General features: G+C 36.6%; 1 protein-coding gene across 1 annotated transcript; it reads left to right on the top strand.

The window, feature by feature from the left end:
- Positions 1-10411: 10411 nt before the first annotated feature.
- On the top strand, positions 10412-11913 carry LOC119568586 (zinc finger protein 239-like). The gene has a single exon (XM_037917128.1). It carries the CDS (start codon positions 10415-10417, stop codon positions 11579-11581), a length of 1167 nt encoding a protein of 388 aa, XP_037773056.1. The 5' UTR covers positions 10412-10414; the 3' UTR covers positions 11582-11913.
- The last annotated feature ends 5436 nt before the right edge of the window (positions 11914-17349 follow it).

Below are 17349 nucleotides of genomic sequence, written 5' to 3'. Positions count from 1 at the left end.
TTTTATTTTATTTTTTATTTTTTTGATATTAATACTCAAATAACTAATACCTATTTAATAAAATAACTAATACTGTAATAACTAATAAATAGAATAACTAATACTGTAATAGATAATAAATTAAATAACTAATACTATAGTAAATGATAATGAAATAACTAATACCGTAATACAGAAATCACTAAATTCAGTAAGTTGGTAGCGAGGGCTGGGGCATGCACTGCTCGAGCCTAACAGGGTATGGTCAGTGAGAACCGGTATTCCAGTATTTCTTAGGATATATTCCCATCCCAATCCTTGTTATCACGGGAGGGCTAGGAGTATAGGATGTGGATAATTCTATTTCTGTTGGAGGATGTGGATAAATCTATTTCTTTTACCAGTGGACCACATGGCTGGTTGCCACGCAGAGTCCCAAATAAGAACCACCCACTCAGCGAGGGCGGAGGTCACATTTTATATCTGACCTCGTTTGACCGGGAGTTTGGGTCAAGCGTCAGCGCTGTAAGGTCATAGCCTCGCCTCCCTCCGGGCGGGCTGACCTTGACCTCCGCGCAGCCCGATTACCCCTTTAGACAAGTCGTAGCGTCGTCGTAGCGTGTGTTCACCCCTTTACGTGTGTTTTGCGTCCCTGTCAGCCACTGTACTAGAGTACGCATAGCCTTTTACAATCTGGTGGCAGGGTGGTGCTGCGTCCTTCCAGCATGAACGCAAACCTTCAAAGAAAATCTGCTCGACAGCTTCAAGACATGGCTAAGAAAAAAAAAAAACACGTACGTACACGTTGGGGCCCCCCTTTCTTATTTCTTTTCAATCCTTCCTTCTACCATACATGTGTTAAGCCGTTGTTTTTTGTGTTGGGTTAAAAGGTGCAATGACAGCAAATGGCACGTTCTCACACATATTCTTCAACCTCATGATCGCATTTCCGTGCGATCGAGTATGTGATCAATAAACATGAATATCGTTCGTTGGTAAAGTAATTAATTATTTTCTCTCGTTTTTAGAGATTTATATTGTTTCATCTGCAACAAATTAACGCGTTTCGTGATTTTATCTTATCATGAAATCATTTAATTTTATCTCGTTCCTAACCCTCGCCCCGACCTGACCATCCCTTTTCTTCACTTACGGTCACTTAGGAAGAGAAAAGGTTGTTTTCCTGTCTTGACCTGACCTCGCTTTCTCTTTTCCCGGTCGGTGGCGACGTGGATGATGAATGCGTGGTTCCCTGTATTTTGGTTGTTATCTTTGTTGACACCTTGGGAATTAACCATAGCATTGTTACATTGCTTTTGGTGACACGTTCTATCGGCGCTAGAGCGAAGCATGTAACATAATTTCATTAAATTGTATTATTTGAATATAGCGTAGGATCTTCCCCCATATCATAGTGCACAGAATTGCCCAATATTGCCCCGGGGTTGCGTAAACGCCTAATAGATCTGCGCTCCGTCATTCGAAAGTAGGTACAATAAACCGAAGTTATTCGTTCGGCACCTTTTGAGTCGGTGTGACCCGCGATTATGTCAATTAATTAATGTAGGACTAGGGTTTAAGCTAGAATCATTCGCTTATTAATCACACCTTTCTCTCCCTCCTCAATTCGTTTGCATGTTTTGGGTACACCCAAGCGTTGTGTGATTCGTGAAAATTTATATATCCTTTGGGAATTTTGCGAGCGCCCATTACAGATACGCAGAAGATAGCAGGGTTATTATATTCCTGGCTCGAGTCGCTTCAGTCATATACGGCATTTGGGTATAGGATCCCCCCGTTATTGAGTTTTATTGAAGTCTGACGTGCAAAGCTAGACATGTACCTCGGCAGTTCAGATTTCTGACCCCGAGAAGATTTGCTTGATAAAAAGTTGGCGAATATTTTTTTATGTCACCATTCATTCATGCGTACATTCTGTCGCATATCATTATATGTTGAATTCAATGTGGTAGTTGAAATAATCTTAAATAGTTAACATTGCTAATTTACTCTCACACGCATACACACACACCTTCACCTCACTCACACACACAGGACAAAGACATGACCCTTTTTCATTAATAAGGCTGGTTGCTGTCTTAGTGCCGGCGTAAAGATTTATATGTATCTCTTTAGCCCGCAATTTTGTCTGTCGTGACGAGTTTCTCGAACATGATGTACAAGTTACATCTATTTCTTCTCTGTGTGACGTCTGTGGTTCAAATAGATCTTCGTGGATCGCCGTTGTCGTTCCCTTATCTACTCTCATATCTATCAGAGACGGCTGGTAGTTCAAGCTAGGTCTTTGCGGACCGCTACTGACGTCTCCCTCTTCTATTTTCTTCTTTATCTATGTGAAAGTAAAACACAAAATGAAAAAAAAAGAAGAAAATAAATTAAAACCAACATTAGAAAACGAAAATTTCATAAATAACCGGCTAGTGGTAGATAACACCCCCTCTTCTCTGTTGCCTTTCTTTTTCTCTTACTCTGGCTCTTACGTGTATGATCTGGTTCCCCGACTATATATTGCAGTCGGACCGACACGGCACCGAAGGAAACCTGCAACAGTTCCGGTCACCTTAAGATGCCGTGGGAAGGACGTCATCGAAGATCGCCATAGGCCCGCGGACCGAGATTTTCGTCAGAAAAGGTGTTAAGCCGTCCCAGTGTAGATCCAGGACTACGAGGAGGTCTAGATGAATCCGAAGTCAAGGATGACCTGTGCGACACTTTCGAGGACGTGTGGACATCAAGGACAGACAGACTACACCAAGGACCAGGAGGATGAGGACAACAGGGACGAGCAGCCACGAAGATGCACCAGGACGACGCACGAGATGAGACGACCAGCCAAGTTAGGTCACCTTGAAGGCGCCTTGAGGGTGAGGCGCGAGTAGGTGGCCGAGCAATATAGGATGTGGATAATTCTATTTCTGTTGGAGGATGTGGATAAATCTATTTCTGTTACCAGTGGACCATGTGGCTGGTTGCCACGCGGATCCAAAGTCCCAAATAAGAACCACCCGCTCAGCGAGGGCGGAGGTCACATTTTATATCTGATCTCGTTTGACCGGGAGTTCGTGCTAAGCTACCACCGCGCTAAAGTCAGCCCCCGCCTCCCTCCGGGTGGGCTGACCATGACCTCTGCGTGGCCCGATACCGTATAACTAGACATGTCTCGTGTGTTTTATACTGTGTGGTATCAACTCTCAGAAATAAAGAGTCAAGCCATTAACAAGTATAAATACCCTCTGCTCACTATTGTACTAAGGATGATAGCCTTTTACAAGGAGACTAAGACTTAGGTCTAGTGTAAGGGTTCACACTGGAGCTCGGCCCTTGGCTCGACTAATTCTTTCTTCCTTTTTCATCTTCATCATCTTCTTCCTTTTCTTCATCTTCATCTCTTCATCTTATTTCATCTTCTTCCTTTTCTTCATTTTCTTTCCTTTCTAATCTTCCCGTACCCCTTCGCCTGTCCAGTTCTGAGGTGCAAGAGCCTGCGGGGAAGGCCCTTTTATTTTCCCCATGTATTTCAGGCTCACAGCTCTACCCCACTCAAGACCAAGTTCTACCATCACCGCTCTACAATTCCCACCTCTACAGACCTTTCGATTACTCTGTTATCCCAGCCAAGTGCGGACAGATTTCTATTTTTTATTTATTTATTTATTTTATTGTTTATTCTATTATTTATTTATTTTTTTATTATTATATTATTATTATTTTTTTTTTTTTGGAATACCCCTACAGCCCCTGACTCTGACTTCCTGTGTTCTCTTTTTACCCCAGCCTAGTGCGACAGATTTAGAAATGTATTTATTTATTTTATTACTTTTTATTTATTTTTATTTATTTATTTTTTGCTATGCCCCCTACAGCCCTTTACTCCTACAAAGCCTCCAAAATCAAGCAGGCAAAGTTTCCCTCAGTAGTCGTCCCGATCATTCACGCCTTGTCACAGTTACCTCCGATTCTCAAATTGAAATCACTGCTAAGCCTTTTTACATGTACGGTTTCCATTTCCTTGGAGTTTCCATTTTCCACCGACTGAATGCCGTGTCCACAAAAAGGTTTGGTCAGACTGCCTCACTATGACACAGTATCAGTACAGTGCTACATTATCCCCCTTAGAAGTCGCCATACATCGCACATCATTATTGCCAAGATTACCTTCCACATACATGATTCTCCCCATTAAGGTCTATATCTTACCCTGTTATTGCACAAGATATCCATTATTGCCATTACTGCCTTTATGCCATTACTTGCCAAGATTACCTTCCACAAATATTTACCTTCCACAGACATTGCCATTATTGCCAAGATTACCTCCCACAGACATGACACTCTCCATAAGATCTGTATTGGCGGAGAATATTACCCTATCACCCCCTCCCAATAGTTAGTGCCAGAAATGTTGTGTTATGGCCACCCTGCAAAGCACTGTCGGAAACTTTCCCTCATTTTAAGCTCGCTACCCTTCAGTGCATTCGTGAACATTCAAATTGCCCCACTCAATCACATACGCACCAATATTGCAATATGGCACCAATATTGCAATATTGCTAATATATATGAAGAGAGAGAGAGAGAGAGAGAGATATTGAGAAATATTCATGCTTTATAATGTATTTCATTGCAACTACCCTGCCTACAAGTTTGAGTCTGAGGTGGCAGATCTCAGATACAAACTAGCCCTACTCTATGAGACAGGAAGCGCTCAGATGAGGTTTTTCTATCACTCGCTACTCCAGGACTAACTGCCATCTCCCCTTACCCATGCTGTCTCAATGTTCTCTCCCCAACACCTCACTTTTTTACCTCTCTTTCGTTATTTCCAAGTAAAATCCTTTTCTGTCTGAATCAGATACCCCAATATCAACAACTCCCCCTGTGTCTGTTCCTCGTGCTTATAACTATGTGCATGTGTGTATGATAATGATAATGAACATGGATATTTCTGATATTATATATATATATATAATATATATATATATATATATATATATATAATATATAATATATATTATGTGTGTGGTGTGTGTGTGTGTGTGTGTGTGCATATTACATGTATATATATGTATATATGTATATATACATATATACATAAATGGACACTCAGCAACTTATTTATATTACTCATATTGTTGTTTTTGATTTAGTCAAAAAGCACATTATATCCCCAAATCTACCCTTAATTTCTATTCCTCTTCTGTTTATTATGAATGCTTTTATTGTTGTAATTGTTAGTTTAATCATCCTTTTTTATAATATTACCGATAGTCATACATGTTATATGAATATTTCTCAATCTCTCTCTCTTTCTCTACGTCTCTCTCTCTCTCTTCCTCGCTCTCTCTCTTTCTCTCTCTTCTCTTCTCTCTTCTCTCTCTCTCTCTCTCTCTCTCTCTCTCTCTCTCTCTCTCTCTCTATATATATATATATATAATATATATATATATATGTATATATGTAATTGTATGTGTACTCATGTATAATCAATTAGCAACTTTATACATATTACACTGTTACTTAAACAGATAAAGCATAATATGTTACAAAATCCATAGCCGTCTTTGCATATACAAATGTCCAGCACATTTGGGTTTGGTTAATGAACTCATTTCTATCTTAAACTCTGATGAGGTGCATAGGGCGGAATAGGGAAAGACTGTCATATGCCTCATTTCACATGTTATGCTCAAATTTTTACAACAGCAGCATGAATGAACGCAAAAGACTTGTTCAGATACTCTCTCTCCTTCTCTTAGTCCTCTCTCTCTCTCTCCTCTCTCTCTCTGTTCTCTCTCTCTCTATTCTCTTTCTCTCTCTCTCTCTCACTCTTTATCTCTCTTTTCTCTCTCTCTCTCTCTCTCTCACTCTCTCTTTGTCCTCTCTCTCTCTTTCTCTTTGTCCTCTCTCTCTCTTTCTCTTTGTCTCTCTCCTCTCTCTGTTTCTCTCTCTCTCTCTCTCTCTCTGTCTGTCTCTGTCTCTCTGTCTCTCTCTCTCTCTCTCTCTCTCTCTCTTTCTCTTTGTCCTCTCTCTCCCTCTTTCTCTTGTCCTCTCTCTCTCTCTCTCTTTCTCTTTGTCCTCTCTCTCTCCTCTCATTAAAACTAGAAGACTTTTTACCACTCATCTTCGTTAAAGAGAAGGACCCTTGCTTGTGCATAGATAATTCAATAGAAAAACCTTTTCACTCAGTTCCACGATGACTCTGATAACTATGAGAGACACAGCGACCCCACCGAGGAACTAGAACGTACCTGGTTCCTTAGTCCATGCATTGACTTCCATCAGTTCTTTTAAATAATGTGTTTTAACTCCAAACAGATTGCAGTGTGTTTCTCAGAAATAGTTTTGGTATCTTGGGTCTTTGCAAAACTAGTGCGAAACACATCGACTCTCTCTATAATCTTAAATAGACTCATTACTCAAATCATGAAACAGATGAGAGGTATCAGTGTAAAATGTGTTAATTGGTTGCATATATCAATCGCCACAGCCCTACAGACTTTCTAAACTGTTTATCTGAAACACTGAATGCAGTCCAACAAGAGAAGTTTGTTCCATACATTCTTGATGACTTTAATCTCGATCAATTGAATTCGTCTCGGTCACAGGACATCGCTGATTTCATATTTCACCGCTCTCCTCCCCAGACATTTTTTTTGCTGCACCCTTAGACACACCCTACTCGAGGCCACAAACACAGCCACGCTTTCAGACCAGATATGGACAAACAGTAGCAGCAAATTTTTATCAGAAACAAACAATTTTTTGACAATTTATGACAATAGCAAGCTAAATTTTATGATAATAGCAGGCAAATTTTTATGGAAACAAGAGCAGGCAAATTTTATGACAAACAAATAACTTATGATAAAACAAACAATTTATGACAAATACGATTTTATTAGTTTTATGAGACAATAGCAGGCAAATTTTATGACAAACAGTTTTTGACAAACAATAGCGGGCAAAATGTTAGGGACAAACAGTTTTTGACAAAAATAGCAGGCAAAATGTTATGACAAACATTTTTATGACATAGCTGGCATATTTTTATAGCAAACAAACAATTTTAGACAAACAGTAGTAGGCAAATTTTATGGCAAACAAGAAAAATTTTTATAACAAACAAACAAACAATATTATGACACAATGTCAGGCAAAATTTTATTTCATCTTTTACTAAATTTTCTTTTTTCCTATTTTGATTATAGTAATTGATCAGAAATTCTAAAAATCAATGTAAAACAAATAAAGTTGATTTTGTGCTGGAAATGTAGATAACGTTTTAACTGATAGGTAGATAACTCCCAGACCGATAGGTAACTCTATATTTGATAACTATGTATAGATAACTTTGTATAGATAAGTATATATAGAAACTTATGTATCTATGTATAGATAATGTATAGATAAGGTATAGAAACTATGTATAGATAATGTATAGATAACTATGTATAGATAATGTTATTGTAGATAATTTTATGTATCTATGTATAGAAACTCTCTAACTGATGTGAACTGGCAAACCTTATCGGAAGTCGTTTTGAGGCTTTTCTCTATCAGTGGTCATTTCGTAATGTTTTTTATGCAGAATTTCCCCATGACGAGTAAAAAGATTAGAGAGAAACATCTAAACGATATATAATCTGGAAATAGCGTTATTAATCGGTGAAAATAATGAAGGTAGAAAGGAAATGTCAAAAGAAACTATAGCATAGGGTAATGAATTATGTTAAAAAAGAGAGAGAGAGAGAGAGAGAGAACAAAAGTCAAAGTCAAAAATCAAAGTCAAAACACTTTATTCCCTTAATTACAATGGTTCTTCTTTCATAGATAGTGACATCGGCCCCAGAATACAGAATAAGTAGAAACAATAGAAAAACAATGGTAGGAGAGATATAAAATAAAATAGAATAGAATAAGATATTCACATCATTAGAAATAATGTTACATGGCTTTGCATTGTATTTAAAAGCCTGATGTCATTGACAATTTAAAAGATGTTCCTTAATTTCTTTTTGAAAGTAAGTAGGTTGAAGGTGTTTCAATATTTTGTGTATGTTGTTCCAGATTCGGGTCCTCGGATTTGCATTTGCCTTGACCCCGTTTCCGGTGTATGACTTTTACGTTTTAGAGAGTTATCTGTCTGGTTTGGATGCCTGTTTTGTTACCAATGTTTTTAGAGGCATTAACCAATGAGGATAGCGCCCTTTATGAATTTATGAATGAGTATACATGTACAAATTGACATTTTTGTTGAACTTTTAGCCATTTCTTTTTTTTAAGTGTGGGGTTATGTGGTCATGTTATTTACGTTGCCTATTGCCACTCTTGCGGCAAAGTTTTGTAGTTTTTTGTGCTTTTTGTATTTGAGTTTTGTTGGTTGAACCCCATATGTTGGAACAATAGTTTATAATGCTGAGTGCAAGGGACTGTACAACAATAATTCTCGTCTCAGTGGGGATTTGTTTTTTATGTGAGTTAGTATATCAGCGTGCCTATTACTTTTTGTGAATGTTGTCAATGTGTGTCTCGAAAGTCATGTGTCTGTCTATGTGTACTCCTAGATTTTTCACAGAAGTGCTTGGTTTAATTTGATAGCTTTCAAATTCTATGATTGTGTGTAAAGGGATTTTGGCTATGTTTTGCCGACTGCCTATAAAGATGCATTGAGTTTTGTCAGGATTTAGTTTGAGGCCGTTTTTGTCAAAATACATTTTTGCTTCTGTAAGAGTATGTTGAGTATTTCTTATCAATTCATTTAGATTGCTTACAGGGGCAGCGTGAAGAAACTGAGAGTCATCAGCATATTGGACTAGGAGGCAGTTGTTTGCAATGGTTGATAGATCATTTATGAATATAGTGAACAAGATCGGGCCTAATATGGAGCCTTGTGGGACTCCGAAAGAGACTGCTTTCTTAGTTGACATATTATTACGAATTTTGACTGATTGTGTTCTTGTGGATAGATAACTTCTAAACCAATAGTTGTCAATTCCATGAAAGACGAGAGAGAGAGAAAGAGAGAGAGAGAGAAAGAGAGAGAGAGAGAGAAAGAGAGAGAGAGAGAGAGAGAGAGAAAGAGAGAGAGAGAGAACAAAAGACGAAAGATAAGAGAGAAAGAGAGAGAGCGCAAAAGACGAAAGATGAGAGAGAGTTACTGAAAATAACTGCACCATGATATTTGATGACTCTGGGACTGTGAAAATGAAATCAAGGGAGGATAGTCTAAAAGTGGCTCTTCTAGAATAGTAAGAGTATGAATTTAAGTTATATAAGCATTTGTAAGTATATACTGAACTTGCAGTTAAACTTTAATGGTTCTAAGTTGATTGTGGTCTTTAATCCACAAGCAGTGAGTTGCATTGGAGTGCACTAATGAATAGCAGATTGATAGCATTGCCCCTCTGTTCAAGTGGTTGCGATTCAAATAAAGTAGGCCACAAATTATAGCGATTTTGTTACATACTGAATATAGCTATGCCGGTATTGGTATTCATTTAAAATAACTCCTAATTTGCTCTACTGCCTCTCTACTATGGACTTTGATGACGATCTGGATAAGCGGGGAGATTATTTTGTGCCTGCTGATTGTCTGATGAATGAAATTAGCCTGTTGTCATGTGACCATCTCTTCTCCTTTGTTATAAAGGAACAGCTTTTTGATATTATTAAATATGCCATGAATACACCTTTCAGTTACAAGTGTACTTATTGTTACTGTAATGTAATCATCAGTATTAAAAAAAAAAAAAATCCAATTATATCAAATCACAGACATACGTACAAGTTTGAAATGCAATTTTCTCCTGCAATGATTGCAAAATTTCACAATCAAGTGTCTATATATAAAGTATCGTTAATACATGTTTGGTATCTATGAAGAATCAGTGTACCAGATTGCTTTAGGCAATTTTCAAGTATCAATGTATCATAGATAATTCTGAAAGTAGCTTTCAGTTAAAAGAGTACTTATTGTTATTGTTGTGTAATCATCAGTATTAAATACACACACACACCATATATATAATATATTATATATAAAATATATATAATATATTATATATATATATATATATATAGTTTCTGCATATTTGATTGATAGTTCAATAGATGGATATGTGTTGATAACATTTGTGCATTTCAATTATCAATATTTCTTTAATTGGTCATATTGTCTGTCTTAGAAATGATATCCATTTTATTAGGATTTCCATTATTGATTTCAGTGCTTCCCTGCTATAAGTATTCTTTCAATCATAGCAAAATGATCTCTCATTCTAGCATTTTGTTTTGTAATTTACTCATGTTAATCATTAAGTACCCAGTTATATTGGAGAAATCTTGTATTCTAACCATTATCAATGTTATTATGCACTCTCTTATCCTTGTTCAATTTTCCATCTACAGGGCGGCAATGAGCATTCTCCCCAACTGGATTCCTTTGGCCCCACTCACGGAGGAGGAAATGTTTGGCACAGGAGTCCATATCAAAGAAGAGCTAAATGAAGGTGCTTCTGAAGAGATATATTTGGAAATTAAGGAAGAACCACATGATTATGCAGATGTAGTGAGGGACGAAGTCAGTGAAGAGGAAGTGAAACAGGAATTTTTCTCTAAGGATCTTCAAGACCTCCAACACGAAGCAAATGAAAATGATGGGTGTGATTCGACCAAGGACTGTAATACTTTGTCGAGAGCAACATTTGTGGCTGAGGAATGTGGGAAGAAAGGCTCATCAGAAGAGGATCTGGTGAAGCTTAAGGAAATTCACAAGGAGGTTGAATGCAGAAAAGTAGATAGGAAACTGAAATATTTTTTATGTGAAGTATGTGGCAAAACATTCTGTAACAAAAACAGTGTCCGAGTGATGCACATGAGGGTACACACACAGGAGAAGCCATACAGCTGTAAGATTTGCAATAAGGCCTTCTCACAGAGTAGTTCGCTGATGCAACACATGAGAGTACATACAAAAGAGAAACCATACAGCTGTGAGATATGTACGAAGGCCTTCACTGTGAAATGTAGTCTAGTAAAGCACATGAGGGTACACACTAAGGAGAAGCCATACAGTTGTGAGATTTGCAGTCAAGCCTTCTCACAGAAAAATAGTTTAGTAAAGCACATGAGAGTTCATACAAATGAGAAACCATATAGCTGTGAGATTTGCAGTAGAGCTTTCTCTGATAAATTCAACTTGGGGCAACACAAGAGAGTACACACGAAGGAGAAACCATACAGCTGTGAGATTTGCAATAAGGGCTTCTCAGTGAATAGTTCCCTAGAACAACACATGAGAGTACATACAAAGGAGAAACCATACAGCTGCGAGATTTGCAATAAAGTCTTTACTTGGAAAAGTAATTTAGTAACTCACATCAGAGTACATACAAAGGAGAAACCATACAGTTGTGAGGTTTGCAGTCAAGCCTTCTCACAGAAAAATAGTTTAGTAAAGCATACCAGAATTCATACGAAGGAGAAACCATATAGCTGTGACATTTGCAATAGAGCTTTCTCAGATAAATTTAACTTAAAGCAACACATTAAAGTACATGCAAAAGATAAGCATGACAAATAGAGCACTGTAATGAGGTTTCTTTAAGAAATATTATTTAGTGATTATGTAGGTGCATGCATAGTAGGAGACATATAGGCATTTTCTAAGAAGGGAAGAATACTTCAGTGTACATAAATGAGCATGAGCAAAGGCCTGACATGAGCAAAGTATACCCTTACCTAGAGAAGAAATTTCGCAGGGCACGTAAGAATCACCAACAAGAAAATATCTACAAGATGCTTCCCCATTATTGGGGGAGATGGATCCTAGATTTTGAACATTCTTCCTTTTTGATTTGTGGTGTATATAATATTCTTGTTGTTTTGTCATATTTGATAAACTTTTACATCTTATGAACTGTATTTTATTCTCCATACACTTTATGCCTGCTCTCTCTGACCAAAGACAGTCAAAAAACAACCACTATTGTTCATAGGATTCGAAGAAGCTGCTCCTTCCCCCCCTCACTACAGGCACTGATGTGGAGGTCATTGGCTAATTATATGGAAGTTTTGTAACTTCTAGCAAGGTTTTGTTAATACAGTAATTAATGTATTTCATGTGAAATAATGTATAAAATCTTTTATATTAATAGGCAAATGAGAGTATTCAAGAAAAGTTTAATATATATAATGTTCTTATGCACAACCACACACGTGTATATATTTACATCTATTTATCAGTTTATTTATATATCTATCTGTTACAATATCTATTAATTATCTATTGTATTTTTTTCAATGCCATAAGGAAGCATTCAAGATAACCTAGTATTGCTATTGTATTTAAAATATTTCATTATATCTCTACATATTCATGTGTATTTCTGATTCATCTATAGTCAAAGTGGAAGAAATGCATCCATTGCAATGTGAAGATATCCATTTACATTCATTACCTCTTTCTATGTGTATCACAATGAACACAATTAGTTTATATCTTTACTTACATTCCGCTGACAACAGTTATCAGCATGTGTTAGGCTTTGGCTATGAGCCAGTCTGGAAGCTCACATGAGGCAAACCTTCATCTCTGTGCCTTGTGTTATTATAAAAGGAACACGAATCAAGAACATCATCCAGCTGTCGTGTCCTCACATACATGCGAGTGTGTTTACATATACATGAAAGGCAAAACCCCACACAATAATACATGCAAAATCATGTTTGCTCTTTATGTACAAATGCGCTGTTGAAAGATATGTTTATTTTGTTAGAATATAACCCAATAGACAGTTTTATACATTGGCCAGCCTATCAGAGTGTGATGCTCTTAAATATATTTCACACATGCCTTGGACTTATTTTCATTCTTTTTGTTTGTTTGTTGGTTTGTTTATTTCTTGATATTAAATTCATAAGGTTTTACTTTTTTCTGTCCCCTTTTGGCAGTATATCAAGTACATGTTCACATTATGAGGTGAAGAGTATTTGGTGAAATGACAAATTTTTCCATGTGTATTAGTCATATGATGGGAAACTGACTTCAGAGAGATGAATATCTTTCAAATCATAATGTATAGCTATGTTTCAAGAGATGTAAAAATATCAATATATATGTGTGTCTGTGTGTGTCTCTTTATGTGTATCATTGCACAAACACAAACATATGTGTGTTTGTATGTGTGTGTGTTTAATACATTTATGTGTGCATATATATATATATATATATATATATATATATATATATACATATATATATATATATATATATAATACACATACACATATTATATATATATATATATATATATATAATTTATATATATATATATCTATATACATATATATTATATATATGTATCAGCATATAAGTAGGTATATATTATATATATTATATTTATTATTTATATGTATATATAAACCTATATATAACAACCTTCCCTGACCAGGCCTCAAAACTTAGGTCATTTCAAGTATGAAACGGAGGACCCTCCTGTTCTATACTTCGAGTGACCTAGGTTCAAGGCCTGGTCAGGGAGGGTTTGTTATTATATTCATATCAATGCGGCATTTCAATATTCCAACATTTATACACCTATATGTATGTATATATAATATATATAGATATATTTATATATATACACATATTTTCTTATTATATATATGTATTATATATATATATGAATATAATAACCCAATCAGTACAGATGCACACTGTAATTTCAGTTTATTTATTGTATTTACACATAGATGGCTTTACAAGTGCTTAGTTGCCAAGGAGTCAGTTATTAGTTCTACTAGTTTCACCTGTTTATCCTTTTCCTTGACTTTTGAGAAGGTCTTTATATTATTTCATTGCTTAAATGTTACCAAGAATTTTAATAATTTTATAACCATAACATCAATAACAATAATAAGAGTATTCATAGCAATTGTAATCTGTATGTACACAATTCACAAAAAACTACGTTAGGACATGAAGGTTGAGTTGAATATATGCATACATATACATGTATATATATCACATCCACATATATATATATCACATCCACATATATATTTATATATATAATGTTTTATACATTATATAAAAATGATATCTGTAATATAACATATAAAGCATAAAAAAAAAAAAAAAAAAAAAAAAAAATATATATATATATATATATATATATATATATATATATATATAATATATATATACATAATATATAAATATATATATATACATATATAAGTATAGATATGTATGTATATATGTATATTATATATATATATATATATATATATATAATATATATATATATATATATATATATATTTTTTTTTTTTTTTTTTTTTTTTTTTTTTTTTTTTTTTTAACGTAGGTTCATGTTTGACCCGCCGTGGTTACAGCATGATACTTAATTGTAGTTTCATGTTGTGATGATATTGGAGTGAGTATGTGCACTGATTTTCATATATATGAATACATTTACATATATATATATATATATATATATATATATATATATATATATATATATATATATATAGCGTTATGTAGATGTTATATATATAATATTATTTAGTGCATAGATACAGTATATATGTTTGCATATGTGATATATGTATATGTGTATGTATATGTGATATACACAATATGAATATATGTATATGTATATATATATGTATGGAAGAAAAATCCACAATACAAAAACTAGATTTATTGAAAATGAGACAACAGTTTCAAAATCCACCTGGATTCCATCATCAGGACTGAAGGGGAAAGGGAGGGGGTATAAAAGAGAGAGAGGAGAGACAATGCGGTAACATGGAGCAGGTGAGGACAGACGAACGGAAGTAGAGGGAGGTCACATCAGGTCGGAGGATTGGGCAGACTATGCACCGGGTTTGCTGGCATACAGGAGAAGGTGGAGGATGTGGGAGAAGCAAGGACACTATCAGCAGGAGAAAAGCTGCTGTTCAAGTTGAAATTAGGCAGCAGCTTTATTAGGGAAGATTCCACTAGTCTGCGGTTGTGGACATAAGCTGAAGGAAAGACAATCTGCACTGCTGACAGTCCATCTGGACTGGTCACCCTCTTTTGCCAGTGGTGGCAAAAGATGGTGTTGTTGTGTCCCCTGGATACAGCATACTTATGTTGAGACAGATGCTTGGTAAGACTGGCACCTGTTTTGCCAAAGTACTTCTTGTCACAAGAGCTTGGATGTTGACTCCCTGTTCACCAAGGTCCCGCTTGATGACATACTTGCTTTCCTCCAGAGGATCCTGGTCTCCCTCTGCCCAGCAACGTCTTCCTCCAGCTGATTCATCTGTGTGTGGAGTCTAATTCCTCTTCCTTTGGAGGTCACTTCTACTCTCAGTTGTTCGGTGTTGCCATGGGCTCTCCCCTCTCTCCAGTCCTGGCAAACCTGTTCATGGAATTCTTTGAGTCTGAGCTTCACCCTTCCATCTCCCTCCATCGGTTTGGCTGAGGTATGTCTCTTTGCTCTCTGGCCTCATGACCCTGCCCTGTTACTGGATTTCCTGATGCAGCTGAACTCTCTCTCCTTCCATCTGTTTCAAGGTGGAATGGTAGGTTGACAACAAGCTCCCTTTCTTGGACACTCTAGTCCATTGCTCTGCAATATATATATATATATATATATATATATATTATATATATATTATTAGATATATATATATATATATATATGATATATATATGAATAATATATATATAAATATATGAAAATATGAAAAGGAAAACAGCCACATTAGAAATGAAACTAAATCGTAATGTTTCGAAGACTCCATGAGTTCCTCTTCAAACGAATAAGAAACTGAATCCAAAATCCATTTCGGTTTATTATTTATCTGAAGGAGAACTCGGAAGAGTTTGAAACGTAAGATTTAGTTTCATTTTCTACTGTGGTTGTTTCCCTTTTCATCTTGTGTACACGTTACTGTGTTTCAGTTTGTGTTTATATGAAGATATATATATAATATAAAAGTGTATATAATGTATATATCTACATGTACAGGTATATATATATATATATATATATATATATATATATATATATATATATATATAATATATATATATATATAATATATATTATATATATATATATGGTATATACTATGTGTATATATATATATGTATATATATATGTGGATATATATATAAATATATATATATATATATATATATATATATATATATATATATATATATGTGTGTGTGTGTGTGTGTAAAAAGGTTATGAACCTTAGTACAATGGTACATGGCTTTGCAGGGGTAGTGATACTGGTATAACGGCGTAACTCCTTATTGCTAAGAGTACCACAAAGTATGGGAACACACGAGACGATGTTTAAGCGGGGTCACGTGTCAACCCGCCCGGAGGGCGAGGGCTAGGCCGACTTTACCACGTCGGGGGTTGGCGACGATCTGTCGGGTCAGGCGACGTCAGATAACGTCATCTTTGCCCTCGCTGAATCAATGGTTCTTATTTGGGAATTGGAGCCACATGGTAAACAGCCGCGTGGTCTATTGGTGTTTATCTATATGCCATATTGCTCGGGCACCTACTCGCGCCTCGCCCTCGAGGCTCCTTCTCAAGGGTAACCTAACTTGGCTGCTCGTCCCTGTCGTCTTCATCTTCCTGGTCCCCGGTGTAATCTGTCCGTCCTCGACATCCACACGTCCTTGAAAGACTCGCACAGGTCCTCCTTGACTTTGGATTCATCTAGACTTCCTCGTAGTCCTCATCCAGGCCTAACTCAGCGGCGTCCTCATCCACACGTCCTCACAGATCTCGTCCAGGTCCTTCACAGCAGCATGCTCGATCTCTACGTCCTCGTAATCTTCATCTGGATCTAGGGCGTCCGGCAGGGGGCGGCATCTCAGGGCGGCTGATACCTGCGCTGATGAGCTCTTGCAGTTGACTGGATCTTCGGGCGTCCGCCAGGCGTCGCCCATCCACAGCAGTTTGGGGCGACTGGTTCCTGCGCTGACGAGTTCCTGGTCCTTTGCTGGATCTACGGGCAGCCTGGCAGGCAGCGCCCCTCCACTACATCATGGGACGTTTTAACACCTGCTCTGACAAACATCTTGGTCCGCGAGCCTATGGCGATCTTCCGGTCACGTCCTTCCCACAGCATCTTAAAGTGACCGGTTCTGCAGCAGTGTCCTCCTTCAGTGCCATGTCGGTTATCGTCGGTCCAACTGCTACATATATATAATCGGAGAACCAGATCATACACGTAAGGGCCAGATAGCAAGAGAAAATAGAAAGGCAACAGAGAAGAGGGGGTGTTAAGTACCACTAGCTGGTTATTTATATAAATTTGCAGTTT

This window comes from Penaeus monodon, chromosome 44 (genome assembly GCF_015228065.2).
Source record: "Penaeus monodon isolate SGIC_2016 chromosome 44, NSTDA_Pmon_1, whole genome shotgun sequence".
Classification (NCBI taxonomy): Eukaryota; Metazoa; Arthropoda; class Malacostraca; order Decapoda; family Penaeidae; genus Penaeus; species Penaeus monodon.
Note: the sequence above shows the minus strand (reverse complement) of the source record. Positions and strands in the feature narration are given on the sequence as shown.